This window comes from Lupinus angustifolius, chromosome LG05, assembly GCF_001865875.1.
Source record: "Lupinus angustifolius cultivar Tanjil chromosome LG05, LupAngTanjil_v1.0, whole genome shotgun sequence".
Classification (NCBI taxonomy): domain Eukaryota; kingdom Viridiplantae; phylum Streptophyta; class Magnoliopsida; order Fabales; family Fabaceae; genus Lupinus; species Lupinus angustifolius.
In genome coordinates, this window is record NC_032013.1 from 430126 (window position 1) to 453508 (window position 23383).

A 23383-nucleotide genomic window follows, 5' to 3' on the forward strand; every position below is an offset into this window, starting at 1 on the left:
ATCTTATGGAATGGAACAAGTAATCATTGCAATTTCTTTCTATTTATGAATCATACTTTTATTGTGTTGAAGCTGTTGATGTTTGATTTTATGTTATGCGCTTCATTTAACAAAGTGGGTTGTTCAATTTCATAGTGATTGTTTTTCTTTTTCTTCTTCTTCTTGAGTGATTGAGATGCTGTTGGATTGTGCATTATCCTTTTAGCCTCAGTATGGATAATTAGGGGCTTGGGTTTAGATTGCACCAAAACTTTTTCTCCTTGTGTTATTCCTTTGAATTGGATAAGAAAATCAAAGAAGAAATTGGAATTATCTGCTGCATTGTTCTTTTGCTGTTATCCTTATTCTGCATCAATTGTGTTTTGTGTAATACATTTGAAGTTATCATAATGAATAAGATAGTCTTGACTTTTGAGAATTACATAGTGAGGTGTATGATTTGATTGGTTAATCAATGAAAAAAATGTTAAATTAAGTGCTCTTTGGATAAATGTGACTTGTGTTGAGATAATTCATATTGTACCCCAACATCAATGTTGTGTTATTCCTTTGAATTAGACAACAAAATCAAGCTCAAAAAATTGCACTTTACTCTTACATTATTATTACTGTGGTTAGTTTCCTAGCTCATTATTTCGTTATTAGTTACTACATTGTGATTCTTGTTTTATATCAGCTGCATGATTAGTATATTGAGTGAGGATCCATTTTGTTCGGTCAAATTTCACCTGATCCTAAAATTAGTCATTTTTATGTCTAGCTTTTTTTGGATACTTTAGCTTTTATCTGAAACTATTTTAGCCTACATTTGAGATCTTAAATGAATATTTTGGATTCTTTATATTTTCTGGATTAAATTAGTAGATGCACAAATAGTAAGGAATCAAAATTGATATTTACTCTATATCCATTCAGCATTTGACACATGATTGGTTTGTTATGCATTCTTTGAATTATAAGAAAACAATGAAGAAATTGGTAAGTTTTTGTTATGAAAGTATCCCGGTTTGTGATGAAAAATGCAAAATTTAACTAATTTGGTTCATATTTGTTATATCATTTACTAGTCAGGTGTTAGTCTTGTGGTGTAAGGCTTCGTTAGATTCTTAGGATTACTAAAAAGTCAAAAGTTCGATTCCTGATAGCGATAACTGTTGAAAGGGAGGGGCAGTCACACACCCGAAAGAAATTAGTTTATTATCTAAAATAGTGAAGGAATATTCTTCGTAATACCAAAAGAAATATTTGATAGTGATGTGTTGAAAGGGAAGTTAATAACCGATCTTATTAATGAAGTGTTATAATAATGTAAAAAATGAGGATGTATGATGAGAAGTAGAACTACCCCAAAATTTTCAATGTCAATTTGGCTAGGGTAGTTCCTTCATGTTATTTTTGCAAATTATTATCAAAACTCTCACTTCTATTCTTCAATAACTCCATCTTATCAATTTCAAATATCCCATTTATTCAATTTCAAATTAAGATCTACCTAGGCTACCTTTTAATCTTTTAGAAGAAAAAAAAATTATACACTAATAATGTATGAGTTTTATACACTGTCACTATATTATTCACCCTTCTTATTAATAGGCATTCCCTTTTCAAATAAATGCTAGATGATATAGTAAATATATTTAAATTCTAATATTAAATGTGCATAACTATTACATTCTTTATTTATGTTTTACTCTAGTTCTTAATAAGTATGGGTTGATTTGAAGCAGCCTTATTTGGAATCTCAATTTGATTTTTTTTTTTTACAATTTGGTTATCTTTTTTCTGCAAACACCCAATGCATAAGTGTAATATTAAACAATAATTAAATATAAATCTTAACAAGAAAACAAGAGAACATAAGGAAAAAATAATTTTGTTCAAGATGGACATTCTGATAATTGATTTTGAGTATTATGATAATTTTCTACTTTCAAAAAGTCCTACTAATTTTACCCAAGAAAGGAAAACAATAACTTGTAAAGTTAAAAAATCTAGAGAGCATCTATTTGGGAAAATCATTAGTGACTCTACAAAATTTCAAAATAACTAAAGTATTCATAGGTGTATAAAAATAATTATTTGATTTTGTAAAATCACAAAAATGACGAGAATGTCTTTTTGACTTTTATTTATTTATTTTAAATATGTAAAAAATAATGGGACCCACAAAATTAAGTGTTTACACTATGCATCCACAACTACACTAGTCATGTTGCGCCATGTGGCCAATACAACAACTAATTTCCATTTTTTCGTTTCTTTATTTGTTTATTCTTTTATTTTTTATTATTTAATATATTACTAATAATTAATTTTATAAAGTAACAATAATAATCTTATTTTTATAATATATAAATTATATTAATTAAATAATAAAAAACAAAATTAATATTAAATAAAAATATTTTAAAATATATTATTTTGAAGAGTTTAATAGGAAGTTATGATTCATGTTGTATCTTTCTTTTTGTTTTGCGTTAAAAAGAGATCATGATCATTAGTATTGGTCCCATTATCTCTAGAGATAGAGGAGTACTTCACGATCAATGTGTTCTTTTTTCTCTTAATCTTTTTAGTTTAATTATTTTTAAAATTAATTTATTAATTCAACATTTACTCTTATTAGTTAATTACTATAAATTGTTATTATTTCAAAAATGTTTTATTAGTTAAATATAAAATTATTTTTAATTAAATGTTAATTTTAACATTATAATGAAGGTTACAACTCGTGTCATATCATTATATTCTATGTTGAATAATTACATAGTTATTAGTATTTCATTTGTCATCTCTCAAGGCAGGAAGACAATTCACAACCATTATTGTAATTTTCTATAATTCCCTTATTAATTAATTAAAATAATTTCTTCACTTTTATAGTAAGAAAGTAAATATTATGAAACACTATTTGAATTAAATTGTCTCTTCTATCTCACAACCATTATTGTCTCTTCTTCTATTTCATAAACTAGGGTAGTCTTTGATTAAAATCTATTTTTCTATCTAGAACTACATATTTTTATTTTCTCTATTCTACTTAGGTATATATAGGAGTGAGATAAATTATTGTCAGACACTCTAATAATTTTGTTGTTATAATAAATAAATATTTAATGGAGCAATTTCAAGTATGAGTTGCAAATTGATGAATTTGGATTTAAATCCTAATGGATGGATGAAATGTAATTCATCAATTCATTTAAATCTTATTTTAAATTATTCAATCCATTCACATACAAACTTAATGGATGAATTCAAATCCATCTATTACTTCATTTTTATAGATTTGAATGAATATTCAATTCATTTGATTTTTTAATTGGAACTAATAACATATTTGAAGATAATAATTCTTTTAAAAAACATTTTTAAATTACTTTTTAGGAAAAAAACTTTTTAAAATAATTTTTAAATCACCTTTTGAAAAAGTGCTTTTATTTTTTTAAAGTGATTTTTTGTGCTTTTAAAAAAATTGTAATATTCTACAAGCATGTAACTTAAGGTTTTTACATGTAAAGTTTTAATAAATATTATAGTGAGTTACCGTGACACTCCCTGAGTTTTAGCGAAATTACACAAACCACCCCTCACGTTTTTGCACGTACACAAACCCCCTAATTTTTTTATTTTCATTACACTGACCACCCTTGCGTGAAAAATAAGTGTAATCTTTTAAACAAAAATGTGATAAATGCAATTTAGTTAAACATAACATGATATATTTTAGACACAAGTCCAAATAATATATGATTCAATACCTCTTTATTATTTTAGGTTTGTTACGATATAGTATAAGAGCAATTTAAACAATATCTCTTTAGAATTGTTGATGTATGTTGTAACCAAAAATAATAAAGATACATTGATTTGTATATTATTTAGATTTGTCTCCACAATATACCATGTTTTGCTTAACTTAATTGCATTTATTATATTTTTTGTTTAAAAGATTACACTTATTTCTCATGCAGAAGATGATCAATGTAATGAAAGTATAAAAATTTGGGAAATTTGTATAGGTATAGAAAAGTGATGGGTGATTTGTGTAATTTTGCTAAACTCAAGGGTGTTAATGTACTTAAGATTAAATTTTTAATATTAGTTATATTCAGGTGTCCTATAATTTATCTCAATTTAATAAAAAAAATCAAAGTGACACTGAGAAACGTTACAAGAAAGTGACAGTTGAGATAATAAATGAAATGAAATTGAAAATCAAAAAAACATCATTTTGAATGTTTGTGTTTTGTAACAGATTAGATATTCATCCAATAAAGTTATTTATTAGATTGTATTCATTTAAATATAATAGCTTTAATTGATGATTTTAATTTTCTTAGATTTGTATGAATTGTGGATTATTTAGCAAGAGTACCATCTTAATACGTGGAAACAATATGCTAATATTTTCTCCGAATTATAATCGACTCCCAAATTTAGAACTCTAATTCAATAACCATATTTTCCAAATTAAGAATTAATAAAGTTTTCTACATGTGTCTAAAAACGTGGCGACGACTCTAAATTATTAGTAAGATGTTGAAATTTCTAATTCTATTCTTCATAAGTGGTGTAATTGAAGATAATTAAAAAAAGAGTCATAACATCTAACATAATAATATATCATAAATGATGTTCATTTATAAAAACTTTGATATCCAAATCATTTTGCCTATTATTTTTTCTTATTCTCCCTATTTTTATATAAATTTGACTAATCTATGTTACATCTATAAGATATCTAATAGTCTCACCTACCCATATCCAAACAAGTAACATTGAAAATCTAAAAATTAATTTCTTACTATAATGAATACCATTTTTAGTAAAACCCATTTAAGATAAGTAACCATTTTTAGTAAAACTCAATCTTATATTTTTTTTGTTTTGAAAAAATGATGTATACGCTGACAGTGTAAAAATTCTTTATACTATTATTATATTATCTATTTTTAATTATCATCGACTCTTTAAAAAAAATAATTCAAATAAAATAGATAATACAATGATTATGTATACATCTTTATACCATCATTTCATAGATATTACAAAAAAAAATGAAAAGTGTAACGGTTAAGTTGTGATATTTACTTTCAAATTTTATTTTTGCGGTACTATTTAATTATTTATATCACACAGTACTCTGTTCTTTCTCATCACATAAACTTCTAAGAATCAAATTTAAAAAGCATAAATAATAGAACCTTTGCAACTCTGTGTTTTGCTCTTCAGGTATTTTCTTCTTTTTTTCTATTTATATGTATTGATTTATTTCTTTATATTATGTAAAAATAGTACAATTTTGTTTTTGTTTTCATTTTCCATTGTGGGTAATGTTCTAGCTATTTTAGTCAAAACCCTAGAAATCTATTGATTTTTATTTTGAATATTTTGTTTTTATTTATTTATTTGTTGTGATTTTGTCATAGTAGGTTGATTTTGTGGAGAAAGTTTTGATCTTTTGTGATGGGCATGGTTGAAACTCGATCTAAGGTACCATCTGAGGGAACATCATCTTCAGAAGAAGAAGAAAATAGTGTTCAAGATTCAGAGACTGAGGAAAAGGACCTTAGTGAAGAAGTTCTTGGTGCTTTGAAAGAAGAGGAAGGAGGTTCTAGCATTCAGAACCATGGTTTGGGTGATGATGGGGTTGTTGAAGTTGTTAAGAGCAGGGTTTCCGAGACCAAGGTTTCGGTTCCGAGGGGTAATGATTGTCAAGGTTCCGCTGATTGTGAGACGAATGGCGCATCGTCTTTATTGAAAATGGAAGGAAGTGGTGCATGTGCGGTGTTTGCTGGTGGTGATGGTGTGAGTGAGAGAAGAGATGGGAAGAAAAGTGAGGAGGAAGAAAGGGATGAAGATTGTGGTGGTAAAATTGTGAGTAATGATGTTCCGGATATGGAGACGGGTGAGAAAGTGGATGTGGAATCGGAGGATCTAAGTGATGAAGGATATGAGTTTTCTGTTGGTGATTTCGTTTGGGGTAAAATCAAGAGTCATCCATGGTGGCCTGGCCGGATTTACAACCCTTCTGATGCGTCAGACTTTGCTTTGAAGCTGAAGCAAAAGAATCGGCTCCTTGTGGCGTACTTTGGTGATGGAACCTTCGCTTGGTGCCATCCATCGCAGTTGAAGCCATTTGAGGAGAACTTTGAGGATATGGTGAAACAAAGTAGCTCCAAATCTTTCGTCAATGCTGTACAAAAAGCTGTAAATGAGGTTGGAACGCTTCTGTTTTTGAAGATAAGTCATTCATTTGTTGCAAAGAAAACCGGGTCTGAGTTCGCTGCACCTATGGCGAAGAATTCTGGAATCAAGGAAGGTGTTCTTGTTCCTGAAAACGGTATAGAGCGGTTTTCAGTTGTTGCAATTGTACCAACAGAATTACTTTCTCAAGTGAAACGAATCGGGAAAGTTATACCCATTGCTAGTATTCTGGAGTTGGAAATATTGAAGGCTCAGCTTTCGGCCTTTCATCTATCAAGAGGAGGTTATAAGTTACCTAGTTATGAGGATCCACAACCGGTTCCTGGACTTGAAGATATTTCAATGGACACAAGAGTGAATGTAGGTAACGGTAACGGTGGGGGGGAAACACCATTCCAAGGTCCATACGGTGAACTGTGTCGTTCTCCTGGGTTTTCAGGAAATCGATCTAACTTCGGAAGGAAGCAGAAAAGCATTGCTCAAATTTTGGGGGAGGAGAAAGATGTTAAGGAGGGGGATGCATCCGATGAAGTGGTTGATGCAATTGTTTCAACTGGTAGAAAGAAGAGGAAAAACAGTGAGGATTATTCTGATAGAAATATGCCAAGTGCTGAAAATAATGGCAGATCTTTGCGGTCAAAAGAAAAGAAAGAAGCTTTCGGCAATGAAAACATAAGCGGTGGGAGCCAAAAGGAAACTGAAGAAGAAGAAATGAAAACCAAAGAACATAACGTGAAGGGTTATGTGTCAAGAGAAAGAAAGAAAAGTAAGTACTTGTCCCCTCCCTTCACCTCTCCAGTCTCGGGGCAATGGAAGGGGGACATTGAAACTGAATCTCTCGAATTTTCCAACGAAGCTCGAGAGTCGAAAGGAATGGCTAATTTTGGGGCGGAAAATCAGGACAGTTTCTCGGACGAAGTTGCCATTGAGTGGGAGCTTTCTGATGGCTCTAACTACAACAAACAAGAAGATGATAAGAAAAAAACTGTTGATCTGACGAAAATCCATATTCCTTCGGTGGAAGTTCTGTCCAAAGCCCAGTATGCTGCTGTTAATCCACAATCTCCCGGGGAAAGCACTTCTCTTGAAAACACTGTGGACTTTATTTCTGCCTTCAGAAGCTCATTATTTCTCCGAGGGTCCTACTACAAAGTATACAACAAGCGCAGACCTAGAAGGAAGAGAAATACGGATCAAAATCAAACTGATCATGTATCACACAATCATGATTCCGAGCCAAGGAAGAGAAGAAAGGAGAAAAGTCCAGGAACTAACACTGTCAAGGATGGGAGTGGTGATGAAAATGGTTCAGCCGCTGCACTTTTCGTTTCATTTTATCCATTATCAACTCTACCTTCAAAATCTGATCTTATCAATGTGTATAGCAAGTTTGGAGCTCTGAACGAAGCAGAAACAGAAATGTTCCGGACTAATTACACCGCCCGAGTGTCCTTCCTGAGAACTTCTGATGCCGAAAAGGCATTAATGGATTCCCAAAACTCGAATCCTTTTGAACCTTCTGAGGTTACTTTCCAACTTCAGTATCTTTCTGCTGGATCAAAGTCTCTAGAACGCGGTGAACGATCAAAGTTCAAACCTTCAGCTGCAGCAGCCAAGAAGAAAAACAAGACTCCCCCAACCACACCATCTGTTTCACTTTCATGGGGTAATGAAGCATCGAAATTGAACTACATAAAACAAAAACTTGAAGGCGTGACCTCAATGATAGAAGCATCCGATGGCAAATCACATGATACGAGGACGACATTGTTGAGCGAGGTAAAAGATCTTTTGGAGGATGTGAGCAAGATGGTTGAATCTTCATCATAGATAACGCATTTGGAGAATGATAACTATGTAGCTAATGATATCATGGTAGGCTTAGTGATAATATGCCATTTAGTTTTTGATGTCCATCTTTTCCTGAGGGTCACTATTTGACTCTCAGCCTAGTTTATATATGAGATAAAACTCCTCGGCGTAGCCAGGTTCAGTTATAAGTTGAGCCTCGGCGTATCCTGGTTAAAGTTCCGCTGCGTGGCAAGGAGGTTACTGGTTCCATTGTCGAATCAACCTCTTGCAAATTTGGGTCGACCCACGGATAGCGAGAGCTTTATAGGACCAAGATGTCTTTTTATATAATAGGGGTTATGTTATGATGTGAAGTTCTGGTCTAGGATATGTAACCTATTGCATGCATTGTGTGTAACTCTATATGGAGATTAACATGTTTAGATTATTCTGTCTGTTATTGTAGTTTATGCAAACAGCTTTAAGGATCAAATTATGGTTTCATGTTTTCTTTTTTAAGATTGTCTTATGTTAAATACTTTATTTTGGATGTTAAAAAATGTTTTATTTTGGGTGAAATGAGTTTCTGAAGCTGATTCCATAGATAAATTTTCTATTGGTCATTTATGATATTGATTTTATGAACTTGGAAGGAACTAAAACACATTAAAAAGTAGGGTAAGTAAATTACTTCTTTGCCCTTATCCACATGTCCTTAACCAGAAGATTTCACTGTAAATAATAATGGAAAATGTTTGTAACTCTTCATAAACTTATTCAGATCACTTGTCCTCGTTTCTGTTCCAATTTCCTGTTTTAGTTCAATGAGAAAGTGTCATTGAATTAAAAATGAAAAATTTGAAAATATAAATTTACATTTTTATAGTATTTGGATGAAACTGATTAGTCCGAAATATGAAGACATACTTATTTCGAGAAGGAGAATATGGGTGTTCATGTTCAGATACCCTTCTCTTTTTGTGTTGTATATTTTGGATCTATGCATTTAAGTTGTGGGGATCTTTATCTCATCCTTTCCAATAATCATAATATAAAAACAAACAATAATCAACACATGTAAGATATTGCCCGTATCAACTTCAAATTATATTGGCCTCTCAAAAATTAAATTCATAAAAAAAACAACTTAGTACATGACACTCACTCAATGAATTTTGAGGATATATACAACTTTAATCTTGTAAGTAAATAGACTATTTTCAGGATTATAAAAAGAGTAGGGATTCACTTATTCTAAGAGTAAGTTTTTTAAATTTACTCCTCATCTTAGCCATCAATTTTAGGGATATCTAATGGTTTAGATCTATTCACTAATTCAAACCATTAGATTTCCTTAAAATTAATGGTTAGAATGTGGATTAAGTTTAAAAAACTTACTATTGGAGTGGAACATTTCTCTTATAAAAATATCAAACTTGATATGTATCAAATATCGGTATACCAATAAGGTGTTGGTCTAGTGGGGTAAGGTTTTACTGGATCCTCAAGGTCGAATGTTTGATCCTTGAGAGCGACACTTATTAAGAGAGGCAATCATAAACCCTGAAATTGATTAGTTTCTTACCTAAAAAAGGTAAGAGGATACCTTTAGTAGTATACAAAAATATCGGTATCAAAGCCATGTTGGTGTATCTACATAGATGATATTGAAAAATAGCAATAAACTCTTAAATGCTCAAGATTACTAACAAGTTAACCACTTAGCATAAAGTTTTGTACATGCAAAGAAACAAGGGAAAGATAGTGCAAGGAGGTTTTGATATGGTGGATATCCATAATGTTTTTTACATGATGAAGTTTGGTCTAGAACAAGACAAAGATATTGCAGTCCATGGGATTCAACATGGTTTATCGCGATGGAAGTGTTATCTCGGGTTTAGCATCCACACCGGTAAGTTTGTTATTGAATGACCATAAGATCAATGATTCAAATTTTGAAAACATCTTCACTTTAGAGTAATGTTACAGACATCTATTTTTTCCATATCTACTAAATGAGAATCTCGTGCTTTAAGTCACCCTTTAGCATCCTACACCTTCAGGGCAAATAGAGGACATTATGCAAGAGTGACCAAAGTGCTGGTTGGTATGTACAAATTGAGAGGTCACATTTATAGTTATATATGAAGGTCTTCATGTGAATGTGATATTAACTATTATGTGGTCACTATGGCCATATGTAAATATTATCTTCGGTACAAAGTGGTAGATATGTATGAGCAACCTTTGACATAACATCACTAAACCATTTACTTTACTTGGTGATTTTAATGTTATATAATTGTGAGGTCCATGATTTTCATACTATTCATGCAGATTCTATTAGGACCCTACAAAGTGGGAGTTTCATGCATTGATCCGACTTTTTTTTATATGGAGATTGCATTAGGACCACAATCCATTGGTTCTTCATTGTAGTGTTCAAAATGCTAGAGTACCTAGACCATTCAGATTTGAGGTTACATAGATTGGACTCAATCTCACTTGAAATTATACATATATATGCTGTAATTTGACAACTTGAGATTTATGAAGGTAAACCTTACTTTGAAATACATATAATATGTTGTGATCTTCAGCTAGATATGAATTATTATTTTTTTGTATTATCAATGATATTTTCTCACCTTTTTTTGGATAAAGAATTAATCTCTTTTGAGATTCGTGATTATCTCTCCCAGCAAATGTTGCTATCAAGAATTGAATTATTTAGGCCCTAAGTAGAGATAAACAGGTTCATTTTTTATGATATATAAGAAATATATGTAAAAGAGAATATAGCTTATGGAAAGATAGTGTAAATGTTTTTTCATTCTCATGATTGATTAATGTATCATTCATTCAATAGTTAATAAATATTAAAATATGAATGACAAATGATATATTGATGTGTAAAAGATCTTATATTATTACTGTATCATTTATGTCTATTAATTTTATTCAAAAGTCGATAACTATTAAAACGCGAAAGATGAAAGATATGTTAACAATCGAAAAAATCCTAACATTGTCTCTAGACATATTACATATTCTCAAGTTATATATCTTCTAAACTACATTGCAACAAAATAAATGTAAAAATCAAACCTAGTGTAAGATTTTTCCATCACCTCTAAACTTTTTTATAAGGTACAAAAATTGATTTGAACCAAGTAAAAACTTGCATACTATTGTTACTGTATAAGAGTTGCAAGGACATAACTTGTTCCTTTTAAAGGTTTGAAAAAACACATTATTGCTTTGTAAAAGTGTAGGACAAATGAGCATGGCCCAATAATATAACATGAGTTTTGGGTTGTCTTGTCGTGGGCCAAACATTGTTCTGTTTTGTACATCACTTTGAAAAAGTGCCTCCTTGACTCTAAATCTAGGACATACTAATTACCATTTCTAGTACTAGAAAACAGGGATACCCTATTCAGAGTGCTAGTACACTACCTTATTATCTTTCTTTAACATATAGCCCCCCAATAATGCAATATATTGTAACATTTCTCCATATCAAATATATAAGAATAATTCTCATATAAAAATCGTGAGAATAATAAATTTGAGTCTTATAATTCATTATAGATTTTTAGAATTAAAAGTTATTTATGATCACATGATAGTCATGTGCATGTATCTTTTAATCTTAATTATTAAATCAAGATCTAGTGATTCGTATTAAATGTTTTCATTTCTCGCAATACATTATTCTCACGTGAGTGACCGGAAATTAATCAACTTACTATAGAATGAAATGATACTCTTGAAGAAAATACTATAAAACTAGAAAAGAAAAAAAAATGCAAAAACATATAAAATTGACACTTTAGGGTGAAGATAAATGCATACTATTTACAAGAAGCTATAGAAAGAACAATAGTAAATATAGATACAAATAACACTTGGATCCAACTATTGTTAATTTGCTCTAAACATTTCATTTATACAATCAAAACAACAATGAATTTGACTAAGTTCTCAGGTCAATAATGTAAAAAAACAGGTCTTTAATTGAATCTAAGACCCAAGGAGATAGAAAATGATCCTAAAATGCATATGATTTTTCCTTAAACTCAAGAAATTTTACACATACCTTCTATGAAAATGAAAAAAAAACTAGTCTTCCATTTTCAATCATTTGATGAAGAAACTCTCCCAAAATCTAAATGCCCAATTTGATAAAGCTCCAACCAAACCTTCTCAGCTTCAAAGGCAGCATTGATAGTGACACTGTCCATTTCCTCAACAACATTTGTGTCCACTCTCAAATTCCTTCTCATGTTTCTACGAACAATATCATCGTCGTTATCGTCGTCGTCATCGTCGTGATCGTCATAATCATACCCTCTCTTGCAACTTTTCTTCTTCACTACTTTCTTGTCCTTGCTTTTGTTCTTCTTGTTCTTGTTCTTGTTTTTGGCTAACCTCAAACACCTTTTCCCAACAACCCATGGTGCCTTCACAAAAGCCAATGCAAAACAATGCAGAACAGCACAAGGGCAGCAACATAGTGCTACAAAATCAGCTATCAACCATGCTATGCATGACTTACAATTCTTTCCCGAACAATCTAATCCGCCACCATCTTCCGTGGTCGTCGCGAATCGACTCTTCTTGTTGTTGTTGTTGTTGCTACTCTTAGTAGTGGTGGTGGTGATAGTAGCAGTAGTAGCAGTAGTGGGTCCATCGTCGCTACACGAAACTCGAGAAATGTTGTTATTCTCCTCCATAATCATGTGATTCCTTATTCTTCTTGATGAATAATACCTGAATAAAGCTATTCTATATGATCACCAACTTCATCACTATTATCATATACTTTATATATAGAGTCATATCCAATATATATAGCATAGTATATTTTATATACATAAAGTATGATATATAGCGTAGTATATTCTATATATATAAAGTATGATATATAGTAAATATATTATATTTTATATATATAGAGATAGAGTCATATTGATAATATATGGTGTAATTTATTTTAAATATAATTATAGATTAGATCCGACTTTTAAATACGAATATGTGAAAGTAAAAATTAAGTTTGAATGTGATTGGTGACTTCTCTTTATGGTTGGACTTCCTAGACTATATTTGAATGTGTAAAAAATTTATATTATTAGTGAATTATACATCATTATAATCATTATCAATTTTTCAGTATAAGTAATATAAATTAATGATATATGAAATATTGATCATATATAAATGTTTACACTAGTAATACATAAATATTAATATTATTTTAAATGATTAGTCATAATAAATCCAGTCAACCATTCAACAACACATAAAATAAGGTTCTTATTTTTTTATTAAGAGAGATATTTTATACCACTATTATTTTATGTGCTATTATCTTTATTGCCAATAAGAAATGATCACTTCATTCAAGATTTTGATGTCTTATTGTTTAATTAATATTTCTAATGATGTGATTATTTCTTATTAGTGCGAAAAATAATGATATATAATATTGGATTTATAATATTTTTATTCCTTTTAACCTAATGAATACTATTGCTTTATAAATAAGAAGTATATTTTTGGATTTTAATCAGAATTGTGAACATAAAAGATTTAATAAAATAGTAACTATTGACTATTTATCTAATTGTGAATAATAGAGAAGCCTTATATTATGGTTACTTAGTTTTACTGGGATAAATATTACCTCCTTCCCCATTCTTTACCTTTTCTTTTTTTAGATTTTATTTACAATTTTAAGACTTTGTCAAATTTTATTTGAACTCGTTCAATAATTATGTATATCATTAATTAATTTTATTCCTCTTAAAAAATTATGTTTTTTTTAAACAAAATACACTATTTTAATCAAAATATTATATTTTTAATACTTTCTCGATCTCTCTACGCAACAATAAAAGTTATGGAATAGTGAGATTATTATCTTATTTAGTAGATTGTATTTAGTTTGGTATTATATTTTAAGATTTATTGAATAACTACATTAAAAAATATAATTATTTAGGAATAAATAAACAAAAATGTCCTCTGTTAATTGGGTAATTTCTTCGAATATGTTTTTTATTTTTATTTTTTTACTACATAAGGTTGATGTGTTCTTTGTTCATGAGATGGTCCATAAGAGTTTTTTCTTACTAAATTGTGATTTTAATTTTTGATTATGTCATTTATTTAGACTTAATTACATCTAGTTTTATTGTCGATTTCCATTTCCCTAGAATTATCTCCCATTAATGGAAAATATATATAGTTTTGACTAAATATTCTAATTTTGTTAAGAACGAGTTAACTACAATAGAGATTTGCTTATATATAGATGATGAAGGTATATAGGTAACTCTCATACCTAAACTCTTACATACCTAATATTCAGATTTATTTAGATATTATAGTATTTTCATGTTATGCAAAATGTTATTAATATAAGTTATGAAGTCATAGTTGATTATGAAATCAAATAATAGTATTAAGCTAGCCTTTAAAAATTTAAGTTTTGATTCCTATAATTGATTTAAATAACTTTAATTTCTACTTTGTGGGTGTGAGATGGGGAATTACTAATTATCAGCTTGGCTATTTCTAATTGATGTGAACCATAGATCTTATTTAAATAGTTGAGATCAAAAGATATATGCATATGACTATCATATGACCAATAACTAACTTTTAATTCTAACCATCTATGATTGATTGTAAAACCCAAATTTATTATTCTCACAGTTTTTATATAAGAATTGTTCTCACTTGAATCATCTCATGTATATATATATATATGTTCACCACTTATTTCTACAAAAATAACCACTAATCACTACTTACCTACATAAAGTTAAGGGTCCCCATCCAAATTAAGTGTTGAAATAATGAAGGTAAATTTCTTTGAACCTTGTTGTTAACTTTATTAAGCTACTATTGTAGGTGAGAGGGGTAAAGTAGTAAAACCAAAGTGCATAGAAAATATATAGAGTGAAACATATTTTTACCTGAAATGAAAAAAGTGACCTTGAAATTTGTATATGACTAAGATGTATGAGACAAAGTAGGTAGCCAAGGTTATAAAAATGTGGTTCCTAATTCTTTCAATTCAATGTGTTTTTGTTCCCAAAATAGATGATAACTTATTTATTCCTATTTTGGTTTGTATTGAAATTCCTATTGCCTTCTCTATGTGCACTATGCAAGTTTCTAGTATATATCATCATAAAAAATATATATTGACAATGTAAGAGTTTTATATATTTTTATTATATTATTCAGATTCATTTTCAATCATCGTTAACTTTTCAAAAAAAGTTAGACAAATGAAGGATGGATGATGCATTGATTTTTTATAAATCTTTACGGTACATAGATATTAAACTCATATGTCATTTATTATTGATTGTCCCTTTATTCTATATAAAATCATGATTTGATCCAAACTGAAATATCATTTACTTATAGTCCAGATTATATGTATTATTTTAATATTATATATAAAGAGATAAAATGGAAAGAAGGATTCAAATATATGAAGTGATTATTCATGACAAAGTTGAATTTTAATGTGAACGGAAATGATAGAAAAAAGATAGAATTCCATCAATTTCCAAACTCTTGAAACATCACTCAACACTTTATTGTGATATAAACTATGAAGGGTACTACATATCCCTTCCATTAGGGATGAGAATGTATCATCTTGCAAATTAAGATGCTTTTAACCTATTTGACAATTGACTTAGGCTTAAGTCTTTTTAAAATATGTGTATATATAATATAAATTTTAAATATGATATAATTAATTTATTAAAGGTTATATCTATTTAATTTTTTTTAGTATATTTCTTAATTTTATATTTTTGCTTCATATAATATAAATATTTATATAAACTTTAACTAACTGAGTATCGTACCAAATTAAATGTTCAACTCATGGGAATAATATTTATTAATAAAGTAAGAGATATTCTTGGTTATACTGAATGAGTACTTTTCATTCTACACCAAAAATATAACAATAATAATAAACTTTTAAGTGATACTAAACTTTTATATTAGACCAAGTCCTTATAATTAGGGATAACAATATGGGCTTGACCCGACGGGTCAGTCTGTTTGAATTGTCATTTTTAGCATGCTAGGATGAGGATTTGAGTTCTTTTAGAAACTTTATTGTGAACTAGGAGTCTAAAAGTTTGAGATTATGTTGATTTGTTTTTTTGGAATTACAAGTTTTAAACTAAGACAGTATGTTATTATATACTTTGGTATGTGATTTTTTGTTTTAAAAGATATTTATGAGAGACAATGATTATTTATTTACGAAATTATGATTGAATTAGTTATAAATGTGCGTTTTGAAAAAAAATGGGTCAACTCGCCAACTTGTCAACCTACCAATTATAGGTTAAGCTAGCATTTTGAGTCTTTTTAGTAATAAGATCAAGCGGAAACAACCCATATTTTAACATGCCAAAGACAAGCTGGGCTGGACAAGGCAGGGCCAAACTGGCCTGTATTGCCACCCTATAATAAGTAAGAGGTCCCACTAAAACCATACCTTAGTAAAATATGACTATTATTTAAGCAAAAAATTTCCAGTCATATATAGGCACACAAATAAACAAAAGATAATATTAGAAAAAAGTGAAGTTTATGAAAACTTGTGTTTCCCAACATGAAAAAAGATGCTCATTCACGTGGATTCCTTTTCTCTGCTTCTATGTTAGCAGTGAATGACTACTTTTGGTCTAGTATTTGTGTAGTAAGAGTTATTTATATTAAAAATAAATGATTCCTTTGAATTACTCAAATAATATTTTACAATAAAGAAGCAAAGTACCACTTCTTTTTTAAACTTATTTTTATTATTAATTAACTTGGGTTTAAGAGATCCACATCTGAGTAACATGTACATGTATTTATTCAAATATTCTAGTGGTGAATCATGTACATATACTTTGACCATAGAATAATATGTTAGAATCCTCCATATTTCAGAATAATAATTAGTTATCGTTCCTATTATAGTAATTTTTATTATTTGATTACGTTTAATATTACTTCACGTTTAACAATGCAAGTTTATGAAGAAGATTTTTTATATTACTTCACGTTTAATATTACGTTTAATTATACTAATGTTCGGTTTTATATTTGATGGAAAGATTTTTGAAGTCAAGTATGATTTATTAAAGTCCTACATTTATTAAGTTCGAGTCATTTAGAAGTTCTATAAGCAAATATATCCATAGTTTAATAATTTAAGATTTTTGATTAAGATATGATTTTCTAGTTTTATGTGATCATTTTCCTCAGTTTTAATTTTATAATATTATGGATCTATTGACTATGTAAGTTAATGTCACTGCAGTTAAATTCCAGATTTATATAGATTTGGTTAATGGATAAAAAAATTTATTTTCAAAATAGTCAGATTTAGATGGTAGTAGCTAGTGGAGGCTTGGATATTTATTGTTTAAGAAAAGGATAATATCATAGCAATATACTATAGAATATAGATGTGACACATATCACAATGCATACTTTCACATGGGCTATTAATTAATTTCCAGAGTAAATACATATTTCAATCTTTCATGTTTTTCGATCTTACCAATTTGATCTTTTAAAAATTGAAGAACAAAAAATGATTCACAAAAAGTTTAAATGTGGATTAAATAAATTCTTTTTAAGGTCAAATTAATTTCCACCAATTATTATAAAACGTGTTAAAAATAACTAATTTAAATATGAGAGTACTCAGTGTAATTATATTATAAGGAAAAATATGCAAGTACCAATACAAATACTTTGACTATTATAATAAGTTGGCTCCAATTCTAGAGGACTATACTCTATGAAGTGAGATCTAAATTGGCGGTGGCATTAACCAAGATTTTACCAACTTTCTACCACTCCTAATTAATTCTATAGGTAAAGTAATTTTTGCTTAGGTTCTATGTGTAAATTAATAAGACTCCCATTATGATATTAGTTAATAATTGTGGCCTTAATATGGCTGAAATGCTAAACCTATCTATAAATTTTCTTAGGAGAGTGAGGAAGGGTTTTAATTGCAAATAAGTTTTTGTTGTTTCTTACATTTACTAGAATTTACATATATCTTAACTTTCTATTTTTTTTGGATAAATAATTAATCTATTTTAATATTCGTGTTGTCCCTTTTAACAAGTGCGGTTCTTAGGAATCGAACTCTCGATTTTGGGGATTCATTGAAATCTTACACCACTAAACCAGCGTCTTGTTGATTTTTAACTTTCTAATTTTGATAGCACATTTAGTAACTTTCTTGACACAAGCAGAACTTATTCACCAAATGATCAAACTTACAAAAAAGGGGGCTTGAAAAAAGTAGAGCTTCCATGAATGTAATAACTTGTTTGTGTATATTGTTCATAACTTTAATTAATTTGTAGTTAGAAGTTTCGGTATATATATTTTAGCTTATAGAGAGGATTGTCCAAATTAAAATGACAATGGTTCTTGATTTATATCCTAAACCAAAACTTTTATTTTTTATTTTTTTTAAAAGTAAAGTTTAGATTATGGGAAGACACATAGTTATATAAGATTAGAGAACACAACCGTAACATGCAATTATCCAGACCCATAAATATACTAAGTGTGTCACCCATAAAAGGGAGACTCCCGCGACTCGAACCCATAACCTCAGAGACAAATAGTCATTTTTCAAATGAGTCACCTATCAATTATCATTGAGCTACCATTACAAAATAGACACAAATGTGATGCACCAAAGGGAGGGATTGAGATCCCAAATACATGATAATGTAAGATAAACTTTCAAAGTCTAATAGAACAGTAACCAAACTTCAACTTGAAAATAATAAACACAACAAAAAAGGGTGCATGCATTTATATATATTCATATTTTGAAGCTAAAAATAAGAAATATATTTAAGGAAAATAATAAAAAAGATGTGCATATATATACTTACCTCATTAGTGAATGAATGAAGAATTAGAATGAGAGTGGCTTCTTCTCTTAGCTTTAGTGTATGAACTTGTAGTGAAACTCTTCAATTTGTTATGATTAGATTGATCTTTTTGTGTGATGCTGAAATCACAAACTTGATCTGATATATAAGAAATACCCATTTGATATTAGGTAACAAATTTTATCAAGATAAGAAGAATCTCTTTCTCTCTCTACCTCTCTCCATGCTTTATAATTTATTTCATTGTAGTTTGTAAAACTTTATTAATTCAAAGCCAACCCATTTTATAATTATTAAAGTGCAGTAAAATAATATGATTTAATATGTATATACCGAGAGTGTAAAAGTTTTTTACATTGGTAGTAAACATTCAGTATTGATTTATTAATTACCATTGACTCTTAAACAAAAGTAATACAAATCAACGGTGATGATATATTGCAGTGTAAAAAACTTTATACTCCGGATGCATACATTTTAATCTCAAATAGTATATATGTGACTCTGTGTAGAAAAACTGTCTCATATATTAAAATAATGGTAAATGTTGATAACACATTTACCTTAAATGAGTTTTATTTACACTTAACAGGAAAAATATGTAACATATGATGTGATAAATTTGGTTAAAAACTTATAAAATGAGAATATTTTATGAGAAAATGATGAAGGTAATGTATTTCAAAGTGAAGTTAGTAATTTTCAAATACAAGATTACATCTTCTTCTTGATTCCTTAATTAGGAGATAAAATCTTAATATGTCACTCTTATGCAACTTATTAGGATGGGTAAAAACACAAACTACTTAATTAAAAAAGTTATTGAATTTAAAATATTTAACCAATTAGAGAAGGAAGGGAGTGGGGTTAAGAGTCGAGTTCACCTGTCCCCAACCATGCCCCATTTCATGTCCTAAATTAATCACATGTTGACATGAGAATAAAAAAATATTTTTAAAAACAAAAAGTAATAAAAAGCAGTACGCTGATTGGCTTAATATATAGAATAAGGCACCGTTCAAGACAAATGATACCTATCCCCAATGAGAGGCCATATGGGAAAAAGAGATTTAGATTCTTTTCCAATTTCAGATAAGAGTTTATTACTTTATTTATAGTAAGAAAATATTTTTATTCTTAAAATTAAAAAAAAAATCTCATCTTGAGTATAGGAGAGGAGTCTCACTCAAGAAATGATGCTCTTTTTCCACTAGTATTGAGTCTCATAGTTTGTGTCATTCCATTTGTCATGAACTTGTGATTTATTAGACAAAATATTTAATAATTAAATTTTAACTTAAATATATTTTTTCTGACAAATCACAAATCCATAATACATAAAGTAACACAAACTATAAGGTAGCATATGTGTATCCAATCATAACATATCTTAGGCATTTTTTACTTCTTACACCCTCACGTGAACAAATGAGCAATGTTCAGGCACGTGAGAAACAGAATGCACGTTCACCCACATTAGCTTTTCTTTTATTTATTTCTTTAAACTTGTTACCAAAAGTAACTCAAATGAGGCAAAAGTTCTCATAAGAATTTTCACTATTACTCGAGAGGACAATTATATTTTATAATATCTTTTTAAGATTAAAATTGTAACTTCAATATAAATTTAAAAATCATAAATATCATTGTCATTTTATTTTTAATGCATTTTCTCGGTGTTTGGTTATTTGCAAACAATTTAAGTTTCTGTTCTGACATCAATGAGAGGAACCAATGAAATTGAAAATAGTTATAAGATTAAATTCAGTTAGTAAAGTTATGAGACATAAAATGTATACAATACTTTAGTTTAAATTCGGACAATGATACAACTTTCTATCTACCATGAAAAAAAGATAAATATGAAAGAAGATTAGGATAAGGGATTTGATTTATTTTCTTCTATTTATTATTCAAAAGATGGATTTGGGCGGTTTTAAAGTTAGGATGCAAAGCCTTTACTTAAAGTATTAATTTTGTATTTAAAGAAAAAAAAGGATGTTTGGACTTTGGTTTAGAATTGTAGTGTGTTTGGGAGTAAAGTGAAATAAATTAATAAGACATTGGTCTAGTAGTGTAAGACTTTGCTAGTTCTTCAAAATAATTAAAAGATCAAATGTTCGATTCCTGATAGTAACACTTGTTGGAAGGAACAACTACAAATCCCAAAAAAGATTAATTACTTACCCAAAATAGGTTTGATAAATCCTGCATTGCAATTGATGCTCATAATACCTTTCCATTAGCAATTAGTAGATTCAGTTTGAGGAACACATTTTCTTACTCTGTGTCATTATTCTTTCTCACAATTTATGTGTGACCCACACATTTTTTTTAAATACTGAAATTATTAACTAATATAAAAAATCATTTTGTAACCCCTTCTAAATTTCTCAAAGTAGAGTTGACAAAAAGGGTAGCTTGATTAACTCTATAAATGAGTGGATTTTGATAGGTAACATATATTTGAATACACTTTGATATTGATATAGTGATTCCCAAATATCATATTAGATCGAATGTCAAAAATTTAATTTTTTAGAATAATAATTGTTGTAAAAGACAATTAAACACAAAAAATGGATTAGTTTATTTCCGATCGAATGAGAGAATATTCTTAATATATATAAAAAATAGACTTAAACCATTTTAGCATATAGTAATATGGCTTGAACCTAGTCATGCTTAAGGGTGGTCTAGATGGCTCTCAAAAAGCCCATCTAAGTGCAAAAAAGGCATAGCTTTAGGTAACATTCAAATTTTGGTCAATTTTGATTTGGGATTTTTTGACTCAAAAAAGCCCATTAATTTTTCTGTCTAGACCAAAAAAAGCCCATTAATTTTTATGTCTAGACCAAAAGCCCATAACCCAAAAAGTTATAAAAACTCTTCAAGTTTTCACCAAACCCTCAACAAAACTCAAGAGCTCAGCAGCCGAAACCATACCTAGTACCTTCTCTCTCCCTTCTAACCCTTTTATTTATATGAGAAAAAGATATGCACTGATTTATACATTGTCATTGTATTATCTACCATTGATGTTTAATTATTATTGACAAGTAATCCAAATGAACGGTGGATGATAGTGTGCATGTGTATAAATCTTTGACTGTGTATACAGATTTTACACTCTATTTATATTCCTCTCACCACCATTCTCTTTCAACAATTCCCTATAAGGGTCTTCCCTTAATATTGCAATTTCCTATTCTCCTTTATTTTTCATCATAGGATCCTTTGATGACAATGTTGTCACATAGTTTATGTACTCCCATGTTGTAGTTTTGTTATATGAACATTAAACTTATGTTATAGTTTTTTGTCACACATTTAAATTTGGTTACTTTTTGTGTCTATGGTGTTTAATTATGATGTTGAGTGATGATAAAAATTCATTCGGATTCCCATTGACATATTTATGCATGAGATCACAGCCTATTTCTGACAACATCATATTCACACTTCGATTTGTTAATGTAACTTTTACCTTTTTGTTACATGTCATGCAACTTTTTAACATCTTTTAATTTTGTACTTTTTTTCTTAAATTATGAATATTTAATATTTGGCTAATGATGGTAGAAAATATTTGCTACTCTTGATGGGTTAATACCCATTTGATGATTTTTATCACCAAGATCTCTGAGGCCACTATTTTTCAAATTGATTAATTAAATTTTCACTTTAAGAATTTAAATAATTGTTATGTCCTATGTTGCTTATTGTTATTTATATTTGAATGAATAATTGTGAATATAACGGTGATGAGTCTACAGACCTGTAATGATTTGCGGATATGATCGCAATTATTATTGAACATCTAAGGGACTGAGTTATACGCTATTATTCAACCATGTAGTTGCTCTCACAATAAGTGTTACTGTCAGTAATTGGACTTTTCATCTTTTATATCTAACTATTTCATAATATCAATTAAACTGTTTCCATTAGATATAATGATGAAACAAATTTGTTATTACATGTAATGAATTGGTCTTAAGAAAAAGACGTTCTAAGAATTGGTTACATGTAATGAATTGGTCTTAAGAAAAAGACGTTCTAAGAATTGGTTAGATTTTGAGGAAAATTGAAAGGTTAAGGGTTATGTTCTTTGGGGTTGATAACCAAATATTCTAAAAGAGATTAGTTTTTTATTCATAGGATAAATGATAATTCGGTAGTACAAAAAAAATCTTTATTATTATAAAGAGTTGAGCATGAGTTATGAAGAGTAGAATTACTTATTTGTGTTATACATTATTTACTTTTAAATAAAAGTAATACAAATGAATATAGATGATTTAACAATATAAAAAATTAGAGGTACATAAATATTAAACTTTTTATTGATAACCAACTTAACTAAAAATGCTTGCCTCTATTTCCTCCCAATTTTATAACATAAGGATGAT

General features: G+C 28.9%; 2 protein-coding genes across 2 annotated transcripts; one reads left to right on the forward strand and one right to left on the reverse strand.

The window, feature by feature from the left end:
- On the forward strand, positions 5109-8544 carry LOC109347280. Its single transcript, XM_019587013.1, has 2 exons — positions 5109-5235; positions 5436-8544. The coding sequence occupies exon 2, from the start codon at positions 5470-5472 to the stop codon at positions 8038-8040; it is 2571 nt and encodes an 856-aa protein (XP_019442558.1). The 5' UTR covers positions 5109-5235; positions 5436-5469; the 3' UTR covers positions 8041-8544.
- LOC109347127 lies at positions 12141-12804 on the reverse strand. Its single transcript, XM_019586852.1, has one exon. The coding sequence runs from the start codon at positions 12744-12746 to the stop codon at positions 12141-12143; it is 606 nt and encodes a 201-aa protein (XP_019442397.1). The 5' UTR covers positions 12747-12804.

Bases quoted from the DNA above. Each gene is read 5' to 3' on its own strand.
- LOC109347280 (XM_019587013.1), top strand. From the start codon at position 5,470: ATGGGCATGGTTGAAACTCGATCTAAGGTACCATCTGAGGGAACATCA.
- LOC109347127 (XM_019586852.1), bottom strand. From the start codon at position 12,746: ATGATTATGGAGGAGAATAACAACATTTCTCGAGTTTCGTGTAGCGAC.